Source organism: Anas platyrhynchos, chromosome 6, assembly GCF_047663525.1.
Source record: "Anas platyrhynchos isolate ZD024472 breed Pekin duck chromosome 6, IASCAAS_PekinDuck_T2T, whole genome shotgun sequence".
Taxonomy (NCBI): Eukaryota; Metazoa; Chordata; class Aves; order Anseriformes; family Anatidae; genus Anas; species Anas platyrhynchos.
Window position 1 is genome coordinate 21,843,957 of NC_092592.1, and position 26,469 is coordinate 21,870,425.

General features: G+C 43.6%; 1 protein-coding gene across 1 annotated transcript; it reads right to left on the bottom strand.

Moving 5' to 3' along the window:
* Window positions 1-853: 853 nt before the first annotated feature.
* On the bottom strand, window positions 854-13,957 carry LOC101794808 (annexin A8 like 1). The gene is made up of 13 exons (XM_005022209.6): window positions 13,833-13,957; window positions 13,666-13,712; window positions 9,965-10,055; window positions 9,605-9,699; window positions 8,284-8,397; window positions 7,345-7,435; window positions 6,678-6,757; window positions 6,024-6,083; window positions 5,405-5,498; window positions 3,453-3,548; window positions 3,159-3,217; window positions 2,299-2,421; window positions 854-1,132 (listed from the first exon to the last, which is right to left on the bottom strand). Exons 2-13 carry the CDS (start codon window positions 13,684-13,686, stop codon window positions 1,076-1,078), a joined length of 981 nt encoding a protein of 326 aa, XP_005022266.1. The 5' UTR covers window positions 13,687-13,712; window positions 13,833-13,957; the 3' UTR covers window positions 854-1,075.
* Window positions 13,958-26,469: the final 12,512 nt, after the last annotated feature.

Consider the following 26,469-nt stretch of genomic DNA (forward strand, 5'->3'; position numbering starts at 1 on the left):
AGGCCACTGAAAAGTATGGTTGAAAATATATTTCAGTGACAACTTTTGTATTTTACTTAATGTTATTTTTAGAAGTCATTTTTGTTTTGACAAGACAGCCTTTCTATTTACTGAAAATAGATCCCTCCCTGAAACTAGAAAGATATGCATCATCCCCATTTAAAAGAAAAACATTTATGTCCCCAGAAATCTACTTATTAATCATAATAAGATTTTCCTCATCTCCATGTCTTTAGGGCTGACCAATAGTCAGATATCAGGGTATCATCATACCAGGCACTGTCAAGAGTTCATAAAAGAAATCTGTCCCTGTGCCAGAATTGCTTGTTCAGGCACAATGTGGAAAGTGGATAAAAGAGCCGAGACCAAGTGTAGTGAGTCTGGTACATGCTACTACAAAGTCTTGATTCTGCTGTGCCTCAGGATGTTTGGGCGGTATTTGAGGAACATGCCCAGGAGCTTATGATTTGTATCTCACCTAAAGGTTGCTTAAACCTCAGTTTCTGTGTTAAGAGTCTGTTCATCAGTTCTTGACAGGTGAAGAAGCCCGGGGCTCATGAACTGGAGGAAGTCCAGAGGATCTGGCAATGGCATGCCACCACAGCAGGATGTTCCCCTGACTGGGGGGCATCATCTAGCTGTGCAGCTCTCCCACACCCCACAAAGACTGAGCAAAGAGCCCCTCCTTCATGCTTAGTCACTTTTTAGTCCACGTGAGAAATTGGGAAATTGCTAGAAACAAGCACTTAAAGGATCAGAGATTTCTGTCCTTCACAATGCATTAAAAAAGAAGAGAAATTGCACAAAATGAAATGGAAGCAAAAAAAAAACAAACACAAACGGAAGTTTTTTTAAAACCATTATGGAAGTAAACAGTTTTTAATGTGTACTAAGTATCCATGTTTCCCATGGAGCATTGGAAATTTTTAATAAATTGATCTCACCCACCCCATCTCCCTTCCACCCCCTCACCCTCCTTGAATTAATGGAAGGATTTTCTGTGTGTGCATTTTCAGGCACTTATTCTCCAAATTTGCTTTCTGTATCCATTTCAGCATCTTCCTCCTAGATTTTGTCAGTCACTGCCACAGAGATTTAGCAAGGCTGTCTTGTAATCACCGCTGGTGTCATCCTGATAGGGGGAAAATTTTAAAAAAAAAAAAAAAGGTGAGTATAGAAGTCCCTCTTAATAAACTGGCTGCTGCCTTTGTCAGCAGATGGGATATACCCCCACAACAAAAACACTTTGAAAAAATCAAGCCAGATTTCAGCAGGGTTACTGCCAGCTGAAACCATCAAAAGTGAACAGAAATGAAGCCCATATCTTCCACCTGAAACAAAATTTATCAAGTCCAATTCTTTTCTTTTGAATCCCAATGAGTAATTGATCAGGGCTCCATCCCACAGAGTGGCACAAAAAGTCAGCACGAATAAGAGAAACCAATACTGTTGTGTTCAGATTTTACATCCCTAGTATTTGTGTAGTGTTCCCTCCCTTATAGGAAGGGAATGAGCAGTTAGCCCTGAAAAAGGATGTTTTTAAGAAAGACACAAATATGGTCATTTTGGTCTAGAGAAGAACTACAGAGAACATCCTGAGACAGAAATTTTACTCCCTTTGAATATTTTGTGATGACAGGTATAAAGGCATTTCCACTTCTCAGAGGAATGAATATTCCATACAGACCCTCGAAGACTGATCATTAATCAACATGACAGACACTGACAGTGTCAATTAGAAGAAAGGGCCCTCATTGCAGAATGAGACGTCCCATGGGAACTGATAAGCATAGGGCTTTTGTGCCATTTGCACTAGGGGAAAGGGATGCCCCAGAGACCTTATACAACAAATTATAAAACCCAGCTTTTCAGCCCTAATAGAAAACATGGCTTTTTGCTAGGGGAGGGTCCTTTGTCCAGTGCTGAGACTCAAGCACCAAGAAAATACAGTAAGATTTGACAAGGTTCAGTTTATAAACTTAACTCACCACAGCATGGACCAGGCCTTCATTTGGGGTAACTCAGTTTAAAATAAATAAATAAAAACGCAACTGCTTTGACTTACACGGCACTAGTTCTGGGTAGTAAAGGACAGCAGAAAAGAGAAAATGGCACAGCATGGGAAACATGTAACAGGGATAATTTAATGCATCTAGATTCATTTAGGAGATCACGAAGAACACATGAAAAGCCTAGAGCAGTCTCTCATCAGGTTTGGCTTTGCCCACGTCATGTTTTTCTGGGCAGGTTAGGAATGCACATGATGACTAAGAGCTATTATATCAAGATGCTGCTTACCACAATCATGCTGGAGAGAGACTGTCCTGCAATCCGCTTGAATTCAGCCTTGATAAGATTTAAGTCAACTTCACTTCGAGAAACAATCACCCTTATAAGGGTCCCATCGCGGGTGCCAGCCCCCTGAAATAACAGATACATCAGTCTGCAGTGTTAGTGGGCATTCAAGGGATAAGCTGTTGCAAACTGGTCTGGGACCGGGTGCATTAGCTTTCAGGCATCACTCGGCACACATTCTGCAGCAATCTGCTTTTCCTTCTGAAGATGCAACATCCCCACCACCAAGGGCCACTGTCCTTACCATAAGCTTTCTGTCTCAGAGTGCCATGAGCCTTTGCACATGTCAAATGCAAAAGCACTTACAGGACTGAAAGAGGGCATTGAATACATACTGCCCTTCTGCAGCAGCACCCATACAACCAGTATTGTGAAGGCACCTGCCTTCAACCAGTATTGTTTAATCAGTCACAGGAGAATAAAATTCATTTCAATAACAAAAACCTTTGGGGGAATCAGAAAATAAACAATCATATCAGCTTTCCACCAAGTTGGGAGACCGGACATATTTTATACATCAATTAAAAATTATAGGGACGCAGTCTGCAGTTGTCTTACATATCGCCATTTGAACTTTTTGTTTGTTTGTTTGTTTGTTTTAATTGTTTTATTAAGAGCATTGCTTCCTAAAAAGAAAATATTGCGGCCCAGTCCATTAAGTTAACATCATGGGCAAAATCCCACTATGACAAACCTCCTCAAAAAGCTTCTTCCAAAAGTTGGCAGAAGCCAGATTGCAGTAAAGTCTAGTATGGAGAAAAAAAAAAAAAAAAAAAAAAAGTACACTGCAATAAATGTCTTACCTTTAAAGCATGGTATAGCCTCTCTGCAAAGTAGCAATGGACATTCCTTGTGCATTTCACTAGGCATATAAAAAGACTCAGTAAGAATCAATGATAATTGCAGTCTAGGGCAGCAGGCTCAACAGATTCAGCTTTTCCATTCACTCAAGTCTGCCCCTTGGACATGAACTAAGCATCCTTTACTTCCTACCAGAGATCTTTATAAAGCAGATCCATCCCATGACAGTCAACTCAGACAAGAGTCTGACTCAAGACAAGAAACTCAGGCAAAAGAAAGGGAAATGAGACACTTACCAATAGCCAGCATAGCTTCCTCTAGTGAGCCACTAGTCTCACTCCTGATGCTGTCTTCTATGCTTTTACCAGCAAGTTTCTGGTATTCTTCAAACACTGTTTGAAACACAAAGCACTTTGAATTTTCACCAAGCAATTGCTCAGGCATTTTGTACCCAACATTCACAGGTATTGCTTGTGTGGTGATATGAAAATGAATATCCCACTAAAGCAATGACCACATTTGAACCAACTTCAGTAAGCTTTAGTCAAGTCCAGAAATCAGCTACAAAAAACAGCTTCACAAAAACCTATCTCCAAGAAAGAAGTATCTGTATGTACACAAAGCAACTAATTGAACAGAAGGGGCTTAATTCCCTGTCTTAATTTGTCAGAGCAAGTTCAGTCAACCTCACATTAATTTGGAAATCTGTTTCTTCATCACTGCATTTAACCACACAAATGAAGTAGGCTCCAGAAGGATAAGCACAACTATCATTTGGTCTTGTTGCTGTCACTAGCTTCAGGAGCCAAAATAGAATCAAATTAAGTCTAGAACTATGCTCACGGCCCTTGGACATTTAAATGATGACAACAGTTTGGGAAAACTTATCTCAACCACAATTTAAAAGCAACGCAGAAAAAAAAAAACACAAAAACAAAAACAAAACAACAACAACAACAAAAAACACAAAACATAGTAAACAGATGCAGATTGTAAGCTATATAAACTTCCACATAAAATATCAGCAGAGTCATTGTTCCCTTTATATGCTCTGGATACAGATTCTGGTTCCATATTACAGATCCCTGTTTTGATTCCTAGCTTTTACACTAACAAAAAAGGAAACTTGCTATGTAACACAATGTATATCATACTGAAGTTTGCACAGCATTCAGGATCATACCCCTAAACATTAACACACAGATATTTTGGTGAAAGGTACTACTACAGAACAGACAAATGGATACAAACCTTCTCAACTCAGACCTATTCTCCATGTTAAAAAAAATTAGTTGCAACAAATACATGTAAGTTTTTTAAAAATAAACTATTACAATCTGCTTTAGTGCAGAGGAAATCAGATTCATTTCCTTGATAATTTAGTATGTCCCAAAGATTGTTTACATCCAGACCAACTGCTGCAATTAAGTTTTTAAAGACAGACATGGCCAAAGACTAGGGTCAGCTTTTTTGTTTTGTTTTGTTTTGTTTGTTTCTAAGTGTTGTTGGGAGATAAAGTTTAAAAACACAAGGGGGAGCTGGCCTCCAAGGGCCTTGAAAATAGTCTCCAAAGACTTCAGCTTGAAAAAGTTCAGGCACACCTAGGTCATCAACAGCTAAATTTATCAACTGAGCTCCAGTAAATTCACACACTACTTGATGTGCTTGGATCAGGGACAACATAACATCTGTTAGTCAGAGCCTTGGACTGCTTCAAAAGTCTTGAGATGACAAGGCCAGGTCTCTGCTGCTTCATGCTTTGGGGAGCTGAGGGCACCCTTAGCTGGAGCTGGGTTATCATCTCCCCTCCCAAGCAGCCTCCAATGCTCTCAAAAGAACCTAGGCCAAAACTGGAAGAGTCTCCCTGTGGTTCTCCAGCACTGGCGTTGTCAGTGATTTTTTTCCAAAAGAAACCCATGTCCAAGGAGTCATGAGCCTGTAGACTGCACACTTCTATCCAGTTAGGAAGGGACTCTCTTCCCCTAGGCTTATAAAAATAGCTATACCATCTAGTCATCACAGCTGTATCAGGACTCCTGTATAAGCAGTCTGATTTTCAGTTGCACTAAATCTACATAAGCTTCAAAGCTGCTGGCAGCTTTTGGGCACTGATTGGGCAAGGATTAGTAGGCAGACTTAGGTGTTTATTTCTGATCACCTGAGCTTTGACATCTGTATCCCTGCCTCTTCTGTTTAGGCTAGGATGATTTCTCATTTCAGATGCTTAGGAACGTGGACTGCTTCATACCTTTCATCAAGTGTGTGGCACTCCTCGTGCACAGGATGGTGATGAACTGTATCTCATCGGTGCCCCGTATCTTCTCCCCAGCAGCATAGAGAGTCTGAAATTTAACACACTATTGTTAGATTTTCTGTGCATGCAGCTGGTAAAGGAATAGCATTTGGCTTGAAGTACTGCTTGGTACTCAAAGTAACCTAAAGTACTGTATGAACTAGACTCTACTAGAGTAGTTGACTGTGTAGACCCTTGATTGTGTCTTCTAGTGAAATCGGGGCAGTCACTATCTCCACCCTTGCTATCCCTCCTGAAACAGCTGGAGCAGCCAACAGTGCTATTGAGGTTTCTTCCCTATTCTTCAGCGTCCCTCTCCACAATGTCTATATATTTCTACACATAAAAAGCAGTGGAGCCTGAGCCCACTTCTCATCCTTCCTGTTTGGAACAGCAAGGCTCAGCAGTGCAGGCAAAACTGAAGAACTCCAAGCTGCTTCTGCTTCAAGAAGGCCCCTCCTGAAACTGTTATGGATCCAACCCCATGCTGACCTGGACTGTGTCACCCAAGGACCCTGAAATTCAAGATAGGTGGGATGCAAGCATATCACTGATCACGGGCATTTGAGAGTACCTGTGCATCCTGGAGAGCCAATGCAGTATCCACATAGAGAGTAGCATTGTCCCTTTCACCCTATGAGAAGAAAAAGACAGACACCATTTGCTATCATGAATTATTTTCCACATGGGGATCACAGAGTACACGCTAGACAAAGAACAATTCTCCTCCTCAGCTATTTTTGCAGAGTACTCAGTCAGTAATGTTTCAGGCAACACAAGAGCTAACTCCTTGACTGAAATCAGTAATGTGAAGTGGAGCCAAGAAGTTGGTAAGTTATTCTGCTTCTTGGCAAGAAAATTGAGAAAATTCAATAGGATAAATAAATCCAAATGTGCTCTCAGCATTTAGGTGACAGACTCTAAAATAGTGTTGAATCATTGTTGAGATTTTTTTTTTAAAGACTCCTATATAGTGTAGTGACACATGTATGTAAAAGTGAGATGTTTCCGTGCAGCAGAGCTGACTGTTCCCAGCTCTCTTACTGCTGCTGAGGGAGGGTTCCCTGCCTCAGTCACATCAAAGCTGAAAACAGAGATCCAGTTCAAGCGATGTGTTTGTCACTGTAGTTTGTGGTAATTGTGACTGCATTGTCCCTTCTATCGCACGTCTTCTCCAAAAAGTAATAGAAAAATGAAGATCTTTGGATCCTCTTTTCTCTAACGTTACCTGAAGAAGGCAAACTAGAATCTGTTCAAAATATCCACTTGTTTCTGATTTTATGTCTTCTTCCAGATCAGAACCGTATTCTACACAAGAGAAAGAGAAGAACAATGGAAGTATTTATTTGGATGTTATGATCAGGATATCACAAGTCACCTAAGGACATACACTAATCAAGGTCACTAGTGAAAAAAGGCGGGCTGAGGTCAGCATACCCTCTCAGCAATACCCAGACAGGCACTCCCATCTGACTGAGTGTACCACTAGCTCCAATGACAAAGGCATAAACCCATGGTTAATGTTAGGGATGTAGTTTGAGGGACCAAAGAAATAGTTACAAATATATTTGACAGATTCCCATTTACAGCACATTTAAGGGAGAGAAAAAGCCAAGTGTACAGCTGTAGCTTTATTTGCCTTCTGGCAATGCTTGCGCTGGGCACCACAGACTAAATTTGTGATTTGCTGGCCTTTTCCTCTGACTGGAAGAAAGCTAGAGAGGGATTTTTCAAATTCACTCAGTTCTGTTTGCCAGGCGGAGTTAGGCTGCACCTTCTTGCTTCTACAATCCCCTTTTCCTGCTGACAGCGTTAGCTGGTAACACCATTCCGCTGTGCAGTCATGCAGTGGTACATTGCTCTGACCACACAAACCAGAGCCCCAGGCACTTTACCTTCTTTGTACGCCTTGATTATCTCTCTGATCTGCGCCTTTGTTCGTGATGCCAGGATCTCTATGATAACACCTTCACTTGTTCCCACACCCTTTGATGGAAAACATAGTGGAAAAAAAGGTAGAGAAAGATATCTAATGATGCAGTGAAATTTACTGCTAGAGAAGTATGGTCAAGTGAGGAGTCTTATGGCAGTAAAGGGCCAGGCTGTGTGCTGAGCTGTGAGAAACTGTCAAGATGAAAGCTGTAGACACAAAGCACGTTTGGTTTGAGTGTGGATTCATTTACTGAGATGCCCAATTTGTAAAGGATGATTGTGTGTAACCCTGCACTTCTGCAATGCATTTTTGGATCTGGATCTTTGGTGGACAGTATCAGAGGGATGTGGGGGCACTAATGTTTGTCTAGTCAGTACTTTGTACCATTAAAAAAAATACTATATCAACAGGCAGGATGCCAGTCAACCCCAGATTGGGCCTTGCACCAACACTCATTCATTTCTTTGATTTTTTTTTAAAAGGTTTCACTGTTCAGGTGGGATGTCATAGCAGCAACTTTGGCCCAAGGTCATTGAGCTCCATTCACAAGATGCACTACAGAAAGCATTGAAGAGATTCTACAACTACACATTAGAAACTCATCTGTGGATGTTTATCTGTTGCCAAAGGCAATTTTAGATCCACTGTTACCTTCCCCAGGCTTTGAGACACATCCATACAGAAACTCATATACATATTACATATAAATATTACAGCAGCATTCCCCTCCCCCCCAACATACACTGATAGCACAACTAAATATTTCTCAAAGGGTACTGTTAATAATGAACTTAATAATCATCCACTAGCCCAGTTACTATCACTTTTCATTAATAGGTAAAGTTACAGGAAATGAACATTGGACCTATGCTACTAAAATAGCAACATGCAGTTTGCTTACCTTCATGGCATCATACAGCTCCTTTGCATCATACTTGTATGGGGGATACATAAGAGCCACAATGAGCCTCTCAAAATCGCCACTTAGTTCAGACTTCAGGCTTTCAATCAGATCCTGTAGAACATCACCATGCTTATCACATAAAAAGCCTCAAAGGTTCTCTTTTCTGCCCAGTTTCTATCCCCATGGCCTACAGCCGTAAAGCTGAGTGACATCATTGTATTGACAGTTTATTAGAAAAGGTCCTGGGGGCTGGAAAAGGCACCTAACTCCAAAATGGATTTTGTCTAGGTCCTTCCACTTCCTTTGTTCCCCAGTATCAAGCTTCCCCCAGGTAATAATTTTGCAGCAGAGCAGGGAAGATAAACATCTTCCTCCAACATGTTTTAGACAGGGAGCAGAACCAGGAGCTGAAGGCCTTGAACTAAGTGAAGGATACAACCAATATCCAAAGCCTACACATGCGCACACACACATAGGACTTCTGCAGAATCAGGCATGCAGTCTGTTTAAAGACAGGCTTCAAACCTTCCTCTCATTATCATATAGCTTTTTTAGGGTATGCCTTGCCCTGTTTCAGTGGGTATATGGAATGAAACCATTCTATTCATTGTCCCATACACATTTGCTTCCCTTTCTTAGGTTCTTTCAAGGCAGTTCCTGTTCCATCAGGGTTTGTTGAAGATTTCCTGTTTCTATATTGACCCAAGAGCCTATATTGCTCATTGCTAATAACTTTCCTTCCCCCACACTTTTAGATGCTACTCTCACATATCTGGCTACACCAGTGGGCTGGTGGAAGAGTTTGCAGCACAAGCGTTTCTAATGAGAGTAAGATTTTATCAAAGAGAGAAAGATAGCCACATAAAAACATGATTGTCAACAATTGCAGTTTGTTTTCATTTTTAGAATTTCCAAATAAGTGTAATGAAATAAGTATTTCAATTGAACTTTATCACTTAGAAGAGCCCCACACCAGCCCAATAATTTACTCAAAAGGCTACTTAGAAAAGTATAACTTTGTTATAGCTTCAAAAACAATAAGGAGTTACACTTTAAGACAAAATGGATTTTTAAAAAGTATTTCTGGTCAAAATGCCTTTTAGAAAGAAAATTACAATCACTAGACGAAAAGCAGTTTATCCCACCACAAACTAATTTCACATATTCACCCCAGGCCTTATTATCAAATATTAACCTGTCTGTTTGCAAAAGACCTGCATATTGTTTACACCATGCTTGCAGGATGAACTGTACACCCATTAACTACATCCCACATGCAGTGAAACAGTGACTGAATATGGCTTTGTTTTGGAAGGACCTTTCCAAACTGTCCTTTGAAGGATTTGGCAATCTGTTGACGCTGCATGTTGCTCCTCTTAGTTAGGACATCAATTATAGCTTGTTCATCAGTCCCTATGGAGAGCAACAAAAAGCCATAAACACAGTGCACAGAATAATAATAATAATCCCAATTCAAGTAATCAGACAACCTCCCCTAGTTTATTGCCTTCATGATGTAGAAATTCAATTATGTCTTGCAGAAATGATGATTTTGAATTATCCACATTAAAAATAAATAAAAAATCATCTCTAGCTGCAATTTTCTTCAGGAATGGCTTTTAACTGAGCAACTATAAATGCAACATAGAATTTACACATATGGATGGAGTCAACTCACCAAGCCCCTTCATGGCCTTGTACAGGGTTTGAGCATCAGGTACAGGGTCAAAGTTTAAAGCACCTGTCACAGACACACCCTCTGCTTCACTCTGAAAAATAAGAAAAAATACAACACTTCATTCCTGCATTTTGTCAGCTCAAGAAAGGGTATTTTGGAAAGTAAATTAATATTATCCACTGCTTACACATGTGGAAGACAGAAAAGTGGAGGGATTGGTTCAAAGCATTCTTCAGAGCAAAGCTCAGAAGACAACACAAGTTTTTTTCCCTCCACTTGCCTGTGCCAGCCTCTGGGTCCTGTCAGAAAAATGAGGTCAAGCACTGTTGCAGAAGTCATTAGGTGCAGGTGGTCTGGCAGAAAAAGCTGAGTAGCCTGGACTTTCCCATTCAAGCCTTTCTACAATGCTTAAGAGCATGTATGCTGTCATATCATACTGCTATTAAGCGCCACAGTTTCCAGTGCTTTGGTACAGAGTGGTTTTATACATAGCATTTCGGTTTCATGGAATACATATGCTCTCACAAACCATGTTTCTAGTTAGCAGCTTTATTCTGCTGCTGCTTCACTCAAGTACAACTGGTTTCACATAAGGAAGCACCTCCTCGGGAAGGATTTGGGCCAAGAGGCTACTTTGAAGGAACAGATCCATCTGGAGAAGTGCAGTTACAATGTTCTCCTTCTCTGAGCTGAGAGCCAACTACACAGCAATCCTCCAGTCAGACCCGTAAGGCACAGCCAGCATCGGAGTAACAGGGCAGAAAGACACACTGGGACTTACTCCAGTCACCCTAAGATAGTAAGGACATCAACCAGAACCCAGGCTTAAGAGCTTCTGTTTAACCAAAGCTGTTAGGCAAGGGAATTGGCTTGAACATGCTGACATTTCCAACAATAATGTCCTATCAACAGGGAAGTCTGTGAATGGTTAGTCATAAAGAGTCATCACCACTTTATTCCAATAACTGCAATTTTCTTTTCCTTAGCAGCAGAGAGATTTAAGCTTTCCCAGGAAACTGCTGTATTCTCATAAATGGACTTGTAGGGATATGATTAATATCGAACTAATGATATCAGCATGACTTGATGGATTTTTTTCTAAGGGGGTGGCCTCACAGTCAGGTAAAAAGCACCTTCAATCCAGAGCTTATGGAGCTTAAGTAATCACTAATGCTGTCCCATATGACTTGCATAATATAGACCTCCAAGTGCTACCCAGAAGCCTCCTGCTCTGGTGTAAATTCCTTTTGCTCCTATTTCCTTTGTGACAGAGGGATCTTCCCCCCCTTCTCATTGCGCCCTCTCAGGTCATTCATGCCCTCCCCAGAGAAAAATCCTTCCCAGAGCTAACCTTCAAGCAATCTTTGCCAGGTAGAAAGGTTTGTGGAAATTTCCTACAGGACCTGCATTGCTGGCATTTTTTATTTTTAAGTAAGAGTCTGGAAGATTAATGTCATGCTCCTGAGCACACAGCCAAGAAACACTAGGCCTAGCCCAGCGCCACAGCTGAGGCATAGCCATGCCATGCTGCACAGATACTCAGGCTGGCTCAGGGCAAGCTTGTTCAGGTGTTCTTGTCCAGTGCTCTACTGGTAGACATAGCTGGTGGGTGTTTTCATGCCAGCCAAGCTCTGGGAACAGTATCAAGCAACCAAAAAATGATGAGCTTCAACAGAAGCTGTATGCTCAGCAGACAGCAAGATCTGGAAGAACTTGTGTTTGCTGAAGTTTGCTTCACAGCCAGTACAGCAACAGAATCCTGTGCCACCACACCCTGCTCCAGGCAGGGAGAGCAGCTGTGGAAGGGACTGCATCAATGGGAAACTTCTCACTCGATGCAACTTTGATTACGTCCCAGTGATTACTGAGCAGCAAGTTTAAGGCTGTGGTGAAGCTGTCACTGCAGAGCCACCCCCAAAGGCTTGCCATCAACCCGGAACAGGAGGCCTGGCTGGGCTGTTGGGCAGGATCAGAGCAAGTACTCCTTTTCTGCTCCCCTGTGAAGTCAGCTGGTACCAGCAAAACTTCCCCGGAAAGCAAGATACACTTATCTGTCTGATTTTGCTCTGAAATAGATGGACAGTCCTCTCTAGCTGCACTCAAAGGCTCATGTGAAAGAAATGCTCTGGATCTATGCCTGGTGACTCAGGGTAAGAGGCAATGCGAAAGCTCAGCTTTCCTTTGGAGGCAGCAGTAACAAATCAAACAATGGCCCTTTTTGGTATTAATTCCAAGAAACACGGCCCATCCTCGTTCAAGTAGCTTACTCATGACTCACTCATAGGCTTGATTCTCTGTGTTCCAGCACAGGTACAATCACAGTCAGTTTCCAGAGAAACACTATTCAGTTTGGTCTTGTTTTCCAGATGAATTGATGCTATAATTACCTAACTGAAACTACTCAAAGCATCCATGCAAATCTCCTCGTAAGATGAATAACTAGTGCAAAAGCAATGTAATCTGTGTACCCTGCAGCTGATGATGTGAAAAGCATTCTACTTATAAATTCAGGGTAGGGGGATTTAAAATATATCAGAATATATATCCTATCAAAATGTTTTCTAACCTAAGGAGTAGTTCATCAAAATCCTGAAATGTGGGTGACAGGTGGGGTTATTGTTTTTCAGTGGAAAATTTCTGAGAGTGTTTCACATTTTTCATAGTTTGCATTTGAGTTGTATTTTTTATGGAGGATTTTGAAAAACAATTTATTTTTAGCTACTCCTCCACTGCCTGCCTGTCTTCATACCTCCACCCTTACAATACCAACAGATAAGAGTCCTCTAGAGCTTTCAGTGACTTTTCCTCCTTTTCTCACTACGTTTCCAAATGATTTCCAGCTTGGTTGGTGGAGGCAACAGATCAACATAAAGGAAAAATTGAAGTGAGAGTTCCTCCAAGCTTTGGAAAAAAAATCCATTTTACTATACTAACTTCCAAAAGGGTGGTGACCGGGCAGGGAGAGAAGACTTTTCCACCAGTACTCCAACACATGCCATTCTCCAGCAGCTCTCTTCTAGGCCTTGGCTTGTAGATATCTAGAGATAAAGTCCCTAGGGAAACCTAGCCTTCCATAGAAGCTAATGGGAGAGCTGCCACTGAGCTGTATGTGGAGGCTGCTTCAGGGCACCCCACAACTCCCAAAGCCACAAGAGTTTAAAAGAGAACAAACAGCGTTTCTGGCTTGGAGCAGACAGGCAGGGCGTCCAAGTCCACAGTGTTGCAGCAATATTCAAAACCCAGAAAAGAAAGACACTGTGGCTTGACAAACCATACCTCCCTCCATGACCACAGCCTGCCAGCACGCTGGGGACAGGCCAGTGCCCTGAACCCACTGCCAGAGGTGAAGGAAGGGACAAGGAGACCGCAGCGTTCATACCTAACGCAGACCTCTGCTGTGCAGCTTTGCTGATCCCCGGTACTGTATCCCCATGTACACATAATTATCCCTCTGCACCACTCAACTGAAGGGGCAGGGAGAGTCTGGTCTTCTTGAAGCCAGCATGCATATTAACACCTTCTTTAATTAAGGTTATGGAAGTGCTGAAAACTATTTTATAGTCAGAAAGTCAGTAAACAGTTTGGATGATCTTTAAAGGGAAACATTTCATTCCCACACAGTGCCTGATAGAGCTTACAAGTTAACTTATTATATTGCCAAAGAAGTCAAGGTGTTTCACTTCCCTATTTCCTCTACTTACCCAAGCCTTCCACCATGCCATTGCAGTGTCAGTAGTGATACCTGGGCCTGTTGATGAAGAAAACCACACGCATCACACCTCACAGTTAGGGAATCTGAGACTTGAAGAGGGTGGGGGGAAAAAAGAGGAATATATATATATATAATTATTTTTTTCAATAGACTTACCACAAGAAAATTAGAATAACTGTGTTCCTCAGGAGGCTTATTCCCTCTGGAAGCAGCAGAATGTAACTGGACTCTGTGCTGAGAACTGGCAGGTATAACCCATCCTTATCTACAAATTCCATGGGGCAACGCCCGCAGACACTGCTTAACCTGTTTTGCACGTATGATCTCACAGGGAGAGATCGAGTTGCTTAATAAACCAGGCTTCCCCTGTGAGGAGCCCTACATTCAACCTCAGTTGACTAATGCTCATTGTAATTTTTCCACTGCTTCTCCCCCACACCCTAACCCGCTAACATTTTAGCCTCTGGCACTGACACGACATGCAAATCAAAGCCAGGTAGTTTCTTGGCATTAAACTCCACTAAGACCCAGTGAGTTCTGCTACAATGAAATAAACCACTCTCACATTATTAAGGACTCTTTCTATTTCTACCAATCTGGATGACAGCAAAACAGGACTCTCAAAACTTAACAAATGCTCACCTACATCCCTTCTTTCAAAAAAGCCTATTAAAAAAGCACTAAGTCAACACCCAAACATGCCCTACATGTCATAGCAAAGCTCAGTACAGCAGCAGACTGTATACTGACTCGAGAGGTCTCTCCCTGTCATGTAACCTGGACTCACACAGTATGAGCAAGAAGCATCTCTAGGCTGACACGGAATCAGCACATTTCAGGCTAACTGCTCTCAGCAATGTCATTTCCAGCAAGGTTACTGTAAGGCTTGCTATTACACGTTAAGGCTTAGTGCAATGTGAATATTTTTTCCTTTTTGTGTTCATAGTAGGAGCCAAAAGGCTCTTAATACTTAAATTTAGAGAAGTGTTTCTGTGAAACCAGCTGAAATATCTTACGGCTGTAGCAATATTTTCCTGTCTAGACTTTTGTCAGAACCCATCACGCCCGTATTATTTATTTGTTTTTAAATGGAAAGCTGCCCTGATGGAAGCATTTCCATCAGCTATATCTTAACCCTTGCTATAGAGGAACTCTGTCCCCTCTCACATTTACAAGCCCACACAGGACCCTGGGTAAACACCAAACCATGGGACTCTCTTACTTCCTTCCCACATGCTGTTATTTCACTTAACCCAGCTGGGTCCCCACGGCCTGGGAAGCTGCTCTGGTTATTCCCACTGGAACGAGCTCTGCCAACTCCTCCTGCCTCAAACCTATCCATCACACAGGGAGGGCAAGTCATGGAGGAGGAGGCACTGTCCTTGGCATAGAAAGTGTGCAACTAGGGTCCACACCAGCTTGGTTTCCAGTCATGTTTAGGAGGCAGGGTCATCAACAGCACACAGCAGGAGGGTTCATGAGTGGTCCTTCATTCCCTCTCCTTCTCAGGAAGGGTGGTCAGAGCAGGATAGATTTGCTTTTGCTGGATCTCAGGGCTGTGCCTGGCTACTTACATATGCCTTTTCCCTGTGTTGGGATTTAATTAGGTCAGCTTGCCATAAAGGTCAGCTTTCTTGAGGACTCCATGGACAAAGAAACCCTTCTAGACAGAAAGTCACAGAGCTGGAGCTAACAGCTGTAGGTCACAGAGGGGAGCAGAGACCAAACCAGAGAGAAAATGGGAAAACGTCCAACCAGTCATTTTTGCCAGCACAAACTAAAAAGGCTGTAAAGGGACATTAGAAGGGATTTTAACAAGGGAATTAGAATTTAACGCAGAGGAACAGTGGCCAGATTTTAAGAAATCGGTATGAATGGGCTAGGTAAGGTCTGGAGAAAATGAACCCTGAACAATCCCTCTTCAGGTATGGTGCTATTGCTCTGAACTGATTCCTGCTCTTCATTCATTGTGGTTTATCCTGTAAGAACTGATCACTTTGTCAGCTGTGAGTTGAACTCTATTGCAGTATTGTCTCAGTTCATGATGGATGCAGCTTCAATGCAGCAAGGCTCAGAGCAGCGCTGCACAAGCTTCATGCACATGAGAGCAGTCAATGCTCTCAGTCCAGTGCAGCAGGAGGCACACACTGCAGTCCAATGCCCTTTTTGCTTGGGTAGAGTTTTTGTTTTGAACAGCTCAGGTTTACAGACTCATCTACACATCTTGGCCCTCCCATACCACACATGTTGTGCATGTGAGTGAACTTGCCTGGGCTTCGTGTACTTTACTGTTATGTACCAGGAACACACATACACCTTTTACAGCAGCAGTAGAACCTCACATAGTGCAGTGATTATCTACAGGATCATGCAAAATTCCCAGAAGGGGTAGAAGACAATACACAGGTTCCCCCAAGCCTCACTGTCTCACACACACACAGAGAAGTCATTTCTGCATCCCTGATACAGTGAACTCCAAATTCACTAAAAATACTGTCAGGAGAAGTCTGCCCAGCAATACATTAAGGTAGTTAAAATTTGACCTCATGATCCTGCTTATTTGCACTGTGGTACCCCCACAAAAGAGTCATCTCTAAGCCACCTGCAAGAGTGTTATCTGAGTGGTGGGTCAGTCATATTGTGGGTACAGACATCCACAAAGTGTCTCCACAGTGAAGGTCTCTCAAGCCTCAGCCCTGAACACCTCCAAGCTTTCAGCAAGTCCCTGCTTCTGCCAGTGTGCCTGGCCAAGTCAGCTGTTGGCACGGCTATCAGCCACCAAAAGCAGTCAGAAACCTCCAGAAGAAGCAGCACAAGCACCATAACTAGGTTTGGTTTGTGTGTCTTTAGGCCACTCAATCCAAACCCATTTTCAGCTAGACATAATGAAGAAGGTGCTCTGCACTTAGCTTTTTCTTGACTCTGCACTTGGGACTTTCCAAGCTTGAATCGGGGACATTGAAGCTACCTCAGTACATACCAAGCCAGTGTAAGGAATGCTATAAAAGAATTCATGAGCAGGACTGGATTTTGCTCAACCTTGTTCAAACCCATAAAAGACCTGAAGTATTAAAAAAAAAAGTGCTGATAGCCTTCAAAAGGTTCATTACTTACATTTCTTCAAGAACGTACCACCCAGTAAGTTCTGACTGCTCTGTTTTAGGTTGGACAAAAGCTTAAAGGATGCTCTAACATAGATGGAGGGTAGCAGAACACTTTTAGAGTGCAGCCCCTTTCTCCCCTTCCCCATTTGTAGGTTAGTAAAGTCTGGCCCTGTGCCTGGAAAGTTTGAGGCCAGGAGCTGACTGCTTTGGAACATGAGAGCTCATGCAAAACAGGTCCTCAACTGTCCAGCAATTTTACTTACCCCATGGCTTTTCACTGCTACTAGAACTTTATGCAGCACGACAAGAACAGAACAGCCCACTGGGAATTTCACCCCCAAATTTATATATTTTTAAGCCAGGAGCTTAATCATTCTGGAAACAGCAGACCAAACACACATTGATACTTGATTCAAACCAATAACCTAACTAATCATGAAATATTTTACTATGTAAATTTGAGGAAATTAGAGCACACCCCTCAGACCAAGCAGGAGAGAAGTATTCTGCTGCAAAGAAAGAAGATAAACAACATTTTCTAGCCCAGTTTTTAAGTAACACTGTATAGAATCACAGCTCTGATGAGGACTAATTTCAGCAAATTGCAGGGTTTTCTTTCATGTGATACAAAACTGTTAATATCTCTTCCAGTCCTATGCTTTCCAGAATGGGTCATTACCCCCTTGCTTTTTAGTCTTCTAGCTCCAGACCCATTACTGACAACACTTTGCCCTACCTTCCAGTGACTTACATCAGTCTCTTGCCCTAACAGCTGTCATGTTTGCAGACCAGGTTACACTCCCTCACTGTACAAACCTAACCCGTCTCATCCTGCAGATTTTAAATCAATGTGCAAACAACTCCACAAACCAAACACTAAGTCTTGATTCTACTTCTCCCTTCTTTTTTTCCCCCTTCTGTGTGTTGCTACTTAAATAGATCCTATCAGCTGACTACCATCAGGGTTAAGAGCAAATGCCCTTGCATCTACTAACCAGCTCACTATCACCTGAAATCAGATCATTATACGTGAAGGCTGTATAAATTTGCTAGCAGGCCAATCCAAGTAAAAAGTTATTGTCTGTTTATGAAAGAGGTGTGAGCTGGGGTAAACGAGCAGATGGGAAAGGCAGTAGTTTTCAAAAGAAGAGTATCTGCAATGCAAAAATAAAGTCACTAAAGTCTAAAAAAATTATACTCACATACCTGGCAGCTCACTGCTCACCCTGCCCTTTCCTCTTGTGCCTTTGAACCATCTTTCAAAGTGAAAATGATCCCAAAATAGGATTATTTCCATTTGAAAATCACTAGCTCAGCTTCATTTTCCAAGTTTCCTTTATTACCACAAGCAGCTTTGTGCCAAGTATCATAAGAGAAAACCCATGCCTGTATGTTTCGGGGGATGTTCAAGCAGCAATAGTGTAAAATCTCAGGACCTGATTGTGTCAGCACCAGGAGGACGAGCCCCAGGGTCAGTGGGGCAGCCAGTGCCACAGGGGACTGTGCACAGAGCTGTTTGCAGGTTAGCAAAGGGTGTGTCAGCTTCACCTTTGCCACACAGGGCCCCTTGGCTACTGGTGGGACAGCCAGGGTGAGGCACTGACACAAACAGATCAGAGCTTGGCTTGCTCTGGCTCTGCTCTGACTCCGGCTGAGCATTTTTCTGCTCATTCCTTTCTTGCACTAGTGCTGGCGCCAAGGAATTCTTCCCAGTTGCCCTAACAACCATTCCCCACACAAAACAGGCAACTGCTGCTCGTGTTTAACCCCAAAGGCCAACAAAGAAAGCACCCTCTGAATCAAAACGGGTGAAGGCAGCACATTTGGGTCTGATGGGGACATGACAGATGCCAGGAGTTCAAATGCCAGCAGTGGGTGTGAGGCAGCATTCAGGATGCATCGGGTGCTTGTGTGTGAAATATTTTGTGCACATCCCCAGGCACCTCTACAGGGATTATTTTTTAATAGAGTCCTTGATGGAATAAGTACAGGGGCCTGTACACGATTAAAGACAGACCTGCTGTTTGAATCAGACCTGCAATGGAGAAGGATGTACACAGAGCTGCCTAAGGGTAACCCCTTGATGCCACCTGCCATGCCCCTGCTGACGTGCTTCACTCTGCAGCAGGGGTTGAGCCAGCAGCCCCACATCAGGCTCACCCTGATGCTGATCATATGGTGCTTACCCATCAGTAGCAGCTGCATCTGGATGGCTCAAGAGCCACAGAGTTCAAGCATTGTGGAGTGATTGGAGTGATCTATGCTAAGGGAGGTTAAATTTGAAAACAAGAGAACACAGTGTCACTTCTGGTTTGTTGGTAAAATTAGACATAATACTACTTTTTCACATCCTCCTCTACAGCTAGACTTTCCTTCAGCTTCAAAGTGGCCGTATTCCAGCCTAGATCTGGCAACACTGAGGACAGCATCCTGGAGCAGACTCCGTGAGATGCTAGTGGGTCAGCTAGGCTAGTAGCTTGGCTTGCAAATGCTTGGTAGCACAGTCTCTGAACATTGCAATACTGCAGGCAGTACTGTGCCTATGCCAAAGGCCCAAAGCCAGTACACTTCAGACCATGCCCCTGGTGAGTGTATAGAAGCAGAGAGCCTATGAGCAAACAGACTGTTCTACTAGCTCTAATGGAATTATTATACTTCTAATATTCTTATATACTATGTACTTATATACTATATACTTATATACTACATACTTATATCTATATACTTCTAAGGTTCTACTTCTAATTAGGGCACTGTTATATCATGATAGAAGAAACAGTTATAGATCGATACACATGCACACACACACACAAAAAAAAAAAAAAAAAAAAAAAAAAAAAAAAAAAAAACTTTTCTATCAGGTGCAGATGTTTCTCTGTGTTCCTTTGTCACCTATAAAACCAGTGGGAGCTCTGCCAGTGATTGGTATGAGTGCTGAGCCAGACTTAACTTTGGTCCCCCTCCCACTGTGGCAGAATTTTGACACTGCTGAAGTCAGCATGTCCATGATGCCAGTTACACTGGTGACATTGTGATTGGTATCCTGACTTCTGTTTGTTTACAGTGAGGTGTCTTGGTAGAGACAGCAAAGGCACTTGTGTCTCAAAATCTTGACAAAGAAAAAGGGAGGCAAGGAGACATAAAGTATTTCCCAGAGAAGTGGTCTTCAGACTCTACTCAAGTACCTGTGATCTTCACCATCTAAGCAGACTACTGGGAACCCTTTACATGAACAAAAGTAAATGAGGAAGTTAAACTTTGGTAAATGGTTCTGCCTGTCTGAATTTGTCATTCAATGTATAGACAGGTCACTGAGCCAGATCTCACAATGTGGGCACATACATCTGCCCTCTCACCCAGATGCCAGTTTCTGGGATGCACTGAAGAACACACAACTAGAAATGTGTGTGAGGTGGGAGTTGTTTGTTTTCTCATTTTATTGTGAGCTTACACAAAGGCTGTTGCTTTGTATGGGAAAACCAACATATTTCACAAATTGGTTTTGTAGTAACAAGAACTGAAAACAGGGCAAGTAAGTTTATAATGGAAAAGACTTTTGTATCAAAGGCACTAAAAATAGCAGCAGTGCTGCTAAAACAGCCAGCTTTCCTTAAGCTGAGGGCTGTGGCCTAGCTGTGCTAGTTGAAAATCTTCCAAATGTTCTATTGTTTCCTTAGAGAGCTCTGCCAAATATAGGTGGTTCATCCTTAGTGTGGAATGAGACCAGCCCCTCTGTAATACTGAGATAATTAGAGGCCATGGGGATCAAACCAGAGAGGATGTGTTTAGAATCATGGAGAGATCAAGAAATCAAAATAAGTTCGTTCTCCCAAGAGTTAGGCTCACAGTGCCACAGCATCTCAGTTGTGGGATGGTGGGATGTATCATCTGTGCCTCAACAGACTACATTGTGCCCCAAACTGTGAGTTATTTTCAGCACTAATTTTTGTCACAAAAGTGATAAATGAGGGCTGGATGTTTCAGACATTGAATCAGCAGCAGCTCATGAACCAGCTCAGTTAGATGCAAGAACAGAAGTACACTGATGGTCAGGGTTCTTCTGCCTGGAGGATTTTAGTCAGCACACATTTCAGGGCTGATTTGTGTCTCTTTGACAGGGATAGAGCAAGCAGGTCACAGCTCACCAGTGAATATGGCTATATAAAAAGTGCACTGCAGAAAGCACAGTGCCGCTGTATTACCAGCTTGGCTCTGCATGGAAGCTGCAAAGTGCAGAAGTATGGCTGAGAAAGGAGCAGCACTGAGGAAGGCAAAGGGAAGAGCCGGGAAAGACGATCTGCCCATGGCAAGGACTTGGGAAGGAGGTGAGGAGGTACCAGTAGTGGCAGAGGTCTGTAAGTGCTGGGGGGAGGAAAGATGGCAGCACCAAGGTTAACCCCAAGTTTTCTTCAGCCTACAGTGGAAACAGCACTGAGCAGTGGCAATACCAGGCTGCAGTTACCTAGCTGCAGTCCAGCTATTGAACACCCCAGAAATGCTGAACAGTTCCAGGTCCAAGAACTGCACCTCAGTGGAACTCTTAGCCATGAGACCTTTTCTGTTGCAGAGATCTACTTTGGTGCAAGATAAATAACAGTAGATGCTGTTAGCTGATAGGCTTAGACAGTAATCTTCTTCTATGCTGGGTACTAGGGAAAGCACCACATTGCTGCCAAAGCTGTGTGGTGTCTTGAGGATTGCTTTTGTTGGGTCAGCCATGTCTTGTTCTGGTCATAGCCTTTGTGAATCTCAGCAGACTCTTAGGCAATTCCTATGCAAGCAACAGAAGTCCGGCATTGCATCACAAATTGATGGTAACCAGGAAACAAACGAAAACTCTTATCCCAGGAGACTTTTACAACTCTCATTTCCAGTTTATGTTGCTGTCAAAAGGCAGCTCTCTCATGCTGTGTGTGTGACCTGACCTACCACAGGGAGCACATGCTTCCAGCAGCAGGCTGCTCCTGCTTGGTGCCCATGCAAACCCCATCCCAGCGTGTGGTGTTGGCCTCACGCTTGTGGCGGCTGGGGACAGCTCAAGGGCAATGCTGGTGGTGGGTGGTGAGGGTAAGGAGGGCCAGCAGCTGGCAGGACTGTGGCCACGAGTTTTACAGCCAGGGTGACAGCAGTGTGGCCACGGGTTTTACAGCCAGGGAGTTGCTGCTCCTTGGCAGGTCAGGCACAGAGAGCACCGTCACCTTGTGGGCGGTACAGGAGCTGGAACTGCAGGTTTAACCAGGGGTTCCAGAGCAAAACCAGCTTAAAACACATTATTATTACTATTATTATTTTTCTTTAAAAGCCACGCTGACTTCCTGCACTGCTCTGGGAGCTCCCAGCAGGCTGCTCCACCGCGGGCCATCGGCTGTCCAGCCCTGCCCTCCAGCGGCAGCCTGGCCGGGGCCAACCGCAGGCGGGTGAGAAGGAGCAGGGGGACCGGTCCCTCAGGGCAGGAGGAGGCCCTGCGGGAAGAGCTGGGCTCTGTCCTTCCAGCAAGGGAAAATGAAGCACAAAATGGAGGGCAGAGAAACAGCCAAAGCCTACTTCTCCTGTGGTAGCATTACAGGAAAGCAGGAAAGACTTGATGCTGGCTTTGCCACCCCACAAGAATGACACTGCAGAGCTGGTGAACCCAGGGGTGCTCAGTCAGCTCCTCAGAGCCACCCTTGGCACCAGCAGGCTGCAGATCAGGCTGTTGGGGAGCAGACAACCCCCACACGTACACAGCTCAGGAAAAAGAGAAGGACGGGATTCCTGGATGATGTAGGAAACCTGCCCTCCAGATATACCTTTCAGGAGACCCTGCCAGAGGCACTGAGGCCACCCATGAAACATCCCGCCTGTTCTTCCTGTGGTGATGCTGGGTCCAGATGGGTTAGACGAGGACCTGTTCCTTTGCTCCTGTGCTAGGGAGGAAAATGAGCTATTTGCTATTTTGACCTGTGGGTCACTTCAGCAATGCAAAAACCATTAAAGTTGGCAAAAACAGACAGAAGGCTGGGAAGCTCCAGAGCCTGCAGGGAACTGTCTGTTCTCCCCACTCACTTGTTCCCTAGAAGAGGATGAGTCCTGCAAGACACCTGCTAGCTCAGGTGGAGATGGACCTGACTCTCTGTGACTGTCCTGCTGGATGTCTGTCATTCACAATGTCTCAGACATGGGCTGTAAGCATTTCTGGAGAGGGAGGCTCCAAGTGACCCACAATAGACCCAAGTCTACTGTCATGATGGCAATGGCTTTCAAGGTTTATTAACCATCTTGTGAAAGCATCTTTCTGCTGAGGACATTGCAGCATTTCCCAGCTGGCAGCAGGCCCAACAGGTGGAGCAGAAATTCAGTGAAGAATAGAAAAGACCTCTAAAGCTGACCATCACTAACTCCTACCTCTGGTCAGGTTCACTTTTGCATAAGGAATTTCTCGTATACAAGGAAACAGAGGCACAAAGCAGTCACACTTGTGTTTTTGAGGAGGTTGAGCTGCCACAGATGCTTACCACATTTTCCCATTGGTTTTGGTTAGCCAAATATTTGATGACGTAGAGGAATCTTAAGACTCATGTTTTCAGCTCAAAGCATCTTCCTACATACTGAAATAATGGAGCATAGAAAACACTTTAGTGCACTTAATATTTTACCTGAAAGATGCATGAGCCATGATCTCTAAAGAAAGGTTAGCTTTATTTAGTAGCCTGTCAAATGCATGTGTGTTTACTACAAGTGAATGTCTTGAATGCTGTGTTCGTCTGTGCCCTCTGTGAAGACTCAGTCTATAAATCCAAACCCCTTTGCCCTCAGAGGGAAAAGTGTACACCTCCAGTGCTGTGTGCTCTGGGTCATGAGACCTAGGATATTGCTCCAAGTCTGCTCCCAAGAATCATGTCTCTGAGGTTCAGCAGAATGCAGGAGAACAGTAGCATGGACAAAGGGCAACTCAGCTGCTACATGGCAATAACAAACTGGTGTGGGAAGAGCTCACTTTGTTGAACTTGGTGGCAAAGACACAGATAGGTTTATATAAACACTTTTAATCAAGTATTTATAAATGCATGCCAATGCTGCATCTTGGAAAGTTTAACAGGAAACATTTTTCAGTCAATGTCACAGGCAAAACCTTGCAGCAGGATGCCACATTGTTCCCTTGCTTTCAGGGCTTTTAGCTTTTTCGTTTCATCTTTGGGGTCCTACTGGTTCTCCTGAGCTGCTGTCAGAAATCAGAGTAGCACTTAGCTAGGAGACTTCCAGCATTCCCTGCCTTGCAGTGACGTTGGGTTCCTCAGTGTGAGGGGAGGGGGCAACTTAGTTGCAGAAACCAATGAAGCTTGGGATTACTCTTACCCCAAGGCCAAAGCACATTCATAGAGTAAAGATCAGAAAATTTTCAGTATGGGCAACATACTCTGCCTGTGGTTTCTTTAGGAATGGGAGCATGGGGAGAATGGGTGTTTTTCAGTTACTGGCTCAAATGCTGAAGCCAGTAAAATTCTTGCTGCTGACTTCCACGCAGCCACATGTTGGTGTATGTTCACATGTAAATGCCACTCGTGAGACTGTGAAGTATGTTTGGTGAAAGGTGCTAAATCAGCATTAGAGACTATTTATAGACAAGCCTGTAACCAAAGCCCTAGCCTTAGCCCACACTGTGGGGAAGTTCAGGTCAAAGCTGAATTCTGTTGTCTCAGACATGCAGAAACCTAACCAACCACAGCTGCAGCCAGTGTTGGGTTTTTGTTAACGCAGAACAAAAATGCCCAGAGCCTCGGCTCCAGCTTTTATTTGTGTGATCTCTTTTGAGAGCCCTAGCCTCCCTTTCCCGTAAGAACCAGATGGAGGAACAAAAAAGAGTGAAGGCCACAAAACCATTCTGTCAGCCTGGGGAGCGGAGTGAGGGCAAGCTGGGCTTTGTCAGAGACCCCGATGCCATGAGGAGGCGCACAGCTCTAGGCAAAGGATTTCAGTTCCCACAGGGATGGGGGCACCTGGCTCAGTCACCATGCAGCTCCCCCCAGCTTTGTCAGAGTTCACACAGCAATCGGGCCCCCAGAAAGCAGTGCCTAGAGTTTTTCCAGATGAGGCTTTACTGTGCTATGAAGCTGGGCTTAACTGACCCCTCCCGTTATAGCTCCTTGTTAAGGATGGGGATAAGAGCCCAGATTGGCCCAGTGAGCATCTTGTACTCGGCTGGCTGCCAGACACACACTGCTTTCACAGGAGGATGGCATAGACAGAGCACAATTACTCCCCCCCCCCCACAATCTCTGCTAACAATGAACCTAGAGAAGCCTTTGCCCAACTCCAGCTGAGAAGGAAGTCACAGATAAGTCACAGATGTCCTTGGCATCACCCCGTCATGTTGTGTATCCCAGGTAGCGATGGCAAGGGCTCAGGGGGCTGCGTGTGTGCAAGGATCAACTTCATTTCCCATTGCACACAAGACTGTGCAAACTATGCACATAGCACAGCTCAGCAGCTTTGCAGCATCCTTGGTTTCCCATAATTGTAGCCTACTTAGGTTAGAGATTTTTGTGGATAACCCCTGCTGACCTCCTTGCCTGGCTCATGTTTCCCCCAGCCCCCCAACCTCTAAATCCTCAATGAGGCTTGGAGAGATATAGAGGAAGCCTTAGCAGCAGCGAGAGAAGAAAAAATTAGCTTCAGAGACAGTGAAGGAGAAGGGAGTTTAGGATCAAGTCCTGCATTCTTCAGGCAAGGCTTCTAGAAATCAGTAGTTGTGCTCAAGTACAGGTAAAAACCAACCATGGCCAGATGCTGGTGTCTCCAGTGTTTTCACAGGTGTAGGCTTTGCTATAGAATTTGCTGTTTGCCAAAGACTTGAGCTCTAGCATCTTATTTTGCTTGGCTTTATGTTCCTGTTTCTATGCACTAGACTTCTCTTTAGATAGCAGCAATAAGCTCACATCCTACTCCCTGTGTCAATCAATGTTCAAGTACCAACTTCAGTGGAAGTTACTCATCATTTCTACCCTACCTGAGAAAAAAAGGCTTAAAACAAGTGAATGAGACAAGGATTTCAATTCTCAGGAAACTGAAGCACTGAATGTACCCTCGTCTCTAGTCATATAATGACTAAACAGCAACTTGGGATGGGAATTCTGGCAGCCCAACCCCACATACTCCTCCTGACTGTTAGAGGGTTGAGCTGATTAGAAACCCAAGTACAGAGAAGCTTATCCCTTCTTAAGATGACCCTTACAATGAAATTCACTGTGGTGTTTAACCAGTAAGCACTTTTATTGTTGATTCTGAATCCATTAAGACTACATTATGTTGGATTACAAGACGTTGGCTACATCTCCCACATCTGCATGCAGGCATTACATTTGCAATGTTTTCTCAGAAAAATGGAGCAGGCGCATAAAATGCATAAAGGTTATATGATTATAACATGGAAGCAGCATGTCAGTTACAGAAATTGGTACCACATGTATCAATACCACCCCCCCACACACCCCCATTTATAACTTCTTTGTCCATCAAAAATCAAACTGGTTTCTCTGTCCCTCATCTCTGTTCCCTGGCTGTCTGTCAGCCCCTATCCCCACTGTTTCTGAAAACACACTTTTTTTTTTTTTTTTTAAAGAGTTTAGTACAGTAAACTCTTAGCAGAGTTTAGTTTTTCCCTTAAAAACAAAAACCTTTCTCCTTCACTATTCCCTCCCCCCAAAATGAAA